Here is a 3124-nt window from a genome sequence, read left to right on the forward strand (position 1 = left end):
GTATCTCGTCTGTGAAAGTAAGATCTTGACTTGCAAATTAGGGGGCGATGTAAGATATGCGTAGAATAACACTTGGGGTAACGTAACACACGCACTAAAATCAAAAGTGAATATACGAAATCAACTCGAGAAGGCTGTATTGGGTTAACATTTTCATGAAACACATAATTGTCAATAGGGAGTGCCAGGTGAGAGTCAGAGGGGGGCAGAGGAAGAGGGGGGGGGGGGGGGGCAGGCAGAGGAGGGAGGGGGTGGAATTAGGTGCCGGTTTGATTGAAGAAACGTGAGGTACCGATTAAGAGATGGGAGACATAGAAGGTAAAAAGTGATGCATAAGAAATGACTGGAACGATAATTAGAAAAATAATCCCAAATTACCTTTGACTTAAAAGATCGTGATCAAATTAACATCTTTAATCATCATCATATCGCCTCCCACGTACGCCTTACCCGCGATAGAGCCCACGCTCTGTGCGATGACGTAGAAGAAGAATCTGACGAAGGAGCATTGCCTAGCAACCAGGAAGCCGATGCTGACGGCAGGGTTCACATGCGCACCGGACACCGTCGTGAGGGCTGTCAAAATGGCGGCGATGAAAAATCCAGCTGCGAGCGTCACCTCCACGATCCCCGCTCCGCCTTCATCTTGGTTGCTGTCAGCAAAAGAAAGGATTAATCTATTTCTTTCTTTATTTATTTGGTGTTTAACGTCGTTTTCAACTATTCAAGGTTATATCGCGACGGGATTAATCTATTTGTTGATTAGGGTTTCTGGTAATGTTGAACTTTAGCGTCGTAAATTCAGGGACGTTTTTCTACTGCAGTCTTGCAAAAGAAATGATTACTATATATATACTTGTTGATTTTGTTATAATTTTTTTGTTGAGCCCGAAACAGACTTCGTGAAGTGTAATCGAAAATTCCGTGCCAACGCTTCGTGTAGCGAGCTTCGTGAATTAGACTTCGGAAAGTCGACGTCGCCCAGGTAATGACTGGCTTGACTTCTTTACGGTTGAGTGGGTAGAGGGGTAATCTTGAACTTTAGCGTTGTAAATTCATAGCGCACAATCCGCTGCCTATTTTAAAAAACTTTTTATTTATAAAAGTCCATTTAATCAAACCAAAAAATATATATCGTGTCATTTATTGACAGTTTGAGCTCCAAAGCATAACTAAAGCATAATCAATTAACTTGGTCATTTGATCGACGAAAATGACAAGAAAATGCGTACGTAATATCGACAGAGTTACCTCCCCTATGAGATAAGCGATTGAGATTTTTTCCTAACATTGATTTGAATAAGCGTATACTTAGCATACCTTACAAATTGCCAGGTATATGAGGGGTTAAGTCTGCTAGCAACTGAAGACAGATTTCGCTCGATTTCGGTAATCAAGCTGGGTTATTACACCCCCGGTATAGGGGTGTGTATAGGATTCGCTTGATGTGTTTGTTTGTTTGTTTGTTTGTTTGGGTGTGTGTTTGTGTTCGCATATAGATCTCAAGAATGAACGGACCGATCGTCACCAAACTTGGTGAACAGGTTCTATACATTCCTGAGACGGTCCTTACAAAAATTGGGACCAGTCAAACACACGGTTAGGGAGTTATTGGTGGATTAAGATTCTACAAGGACTTAATATAGAGGCACATATTAATGGTCAAAGGGAAATAACCTTCTCAGTTGGTGGCAGTGAGAATGGTTATTTCCCTTTGACCAAGGGGGGTGTTTTTCCTACCTCGGAGGAATTTCTTGTTGTATTCGGATAGTTATAGACAAGACCATCTGACTTCTGTCCTGCGCAGAAGTTTGCTTTATAATCCGTGTTATTGTTTTCATCAGATATTTAAAAAAAATACATAGCTTTGTAGCTTTGATTAAGGAAGAACAAACACCTTTGGATTTCATGCTTTCAGTGTCCTCCATCATCAAATCATTTCTCATTGTGCTAGTAACGGCTTTCACTTTCGTCTTCTTTGTTGTTGCTGTCGTCGTCGTCATCGTCATCGTCATCTTCCTCTATTACTTCCTCTTGTGTTTTTGTTCTGTGTTTTTTTGTAGGGGTCATTTCTTTCATTAACAAAACAAAACAAAATAATAGCGTAATACCTCAGTCCAGCTCCAACGCCAAAGTAGACCAGGAAAAAGCAACCCAGGAATTCTGCCGCCACCGCCTTCCAGAGTGCTCCGCTCTTGAGGTCTTCAAGTTCAAGGTCCATTAGTCTCGTGCAGACCACGCGCGCCACACCCTGGGGTTCCGCGTTGGCTCGTGGGGTATGAAGAGAGCTCAAAGACATCTAGGTAACCCACCAGACTGTCTGAAATGAAAAGAAGAAATTTTAAACTGTTTTGATCTAAACAAAAAAAATAATTTAAATAAAAAACCTGCCATTTTGCTGCTTGGGTGGTTGGTTTAAACTGTGTTTTATTCAACAATGTTTGTTTGTTTGTTTGTTTGTTTGTTTGTTTGTTTGTTTGTTTGTTTGCTTAACGCCCAGCCGACCACGAAGGGCCATATCAGGGCGATGCTGCTTTGACATATAACGTGCGCCACACACAAGACAGAAGTCGCAGCACAGGCTTCATGTCTCACCCAGTCACATTATTCTGACACCGGACCAACCAGTCCTAGCACTATCCCCATAATGCCAGACGCCAGGCGGAGCAGCCACTAGATTGCCAATTTTAAAGTCTTAGGTATGACCCGGCCGGGGTTCGAACTCACGCCTTACCACTAGGCCAACCGTGCCGGTATATTCAACAATGTATGGATACTAAGAATGTTTTGGATCAAAAGCTTGGGTGGTTGGTTGTTGATTTTTCATGTCTCTTCAACCTATTTCGCTATTCGGCACCGATTCCATATTGTTTCCATTCTCAGTTTACAGACGTTTGCAACTGTGTGCACTGGGTCTGTCACGGTAAGGTGAAGAAGGTTAAACGAACAAAACAATGTAATATCGTTTCACACTTCTAACTTCAAATCTTATCTAATATCAACAGTCTTCATTTCCTTTAAAAAGTAAAGTATCGGGTCCAGGGAAACGCCACAGAATAAAACCTGCAGAGTATCTTGTCTGTACAGTGTTTGTCACGAATTTCTTTTGTCTTACGTCCACACA

General features: G+C 41.9%; 1 protein-coding gene across 1 annotated transcript; it reads right to left on the reverse strand.

Annotated features, from left to right (window-relative positions):
- Positions 1-450: 450 nt before the first annotated feature.
- LOC138955348 (aquaporin-2-like) lies at positions 451-2342 on the reverse strand (the record flags this gene model as incomplete). The annotated part of the gene is made up of 2 exons (XM_070326959.1): positions 2112-2342; positions 451-653 (listed from the first exon to the last, which is right to left on the reverse strand). Coding segments are annotated over exons 1-2 (391 nt in total), but the record flags the coding sequence as incomplete, so codon positions are not given.
- Positions 2343-3124: the final 782 nt, after the last annotated feature.

This window comes from Littorina saxatilis, unplaced genomic scaffold (assembly GCF_037325665.1).
Source record: "Littorina saxatilis isolate snail1 unplaced genomic scaffold, US_GU_Lsax_2.0 scaffold_2339, whole genome shotgun sequence".
In the NCBI taxonomy this organism is placed as follows: Eukaryota; Metazoa; Mollusca; class Gastropoda; order Littorinimorpha; family Littorinidae; genus Littorina; species Littorina saxatilis.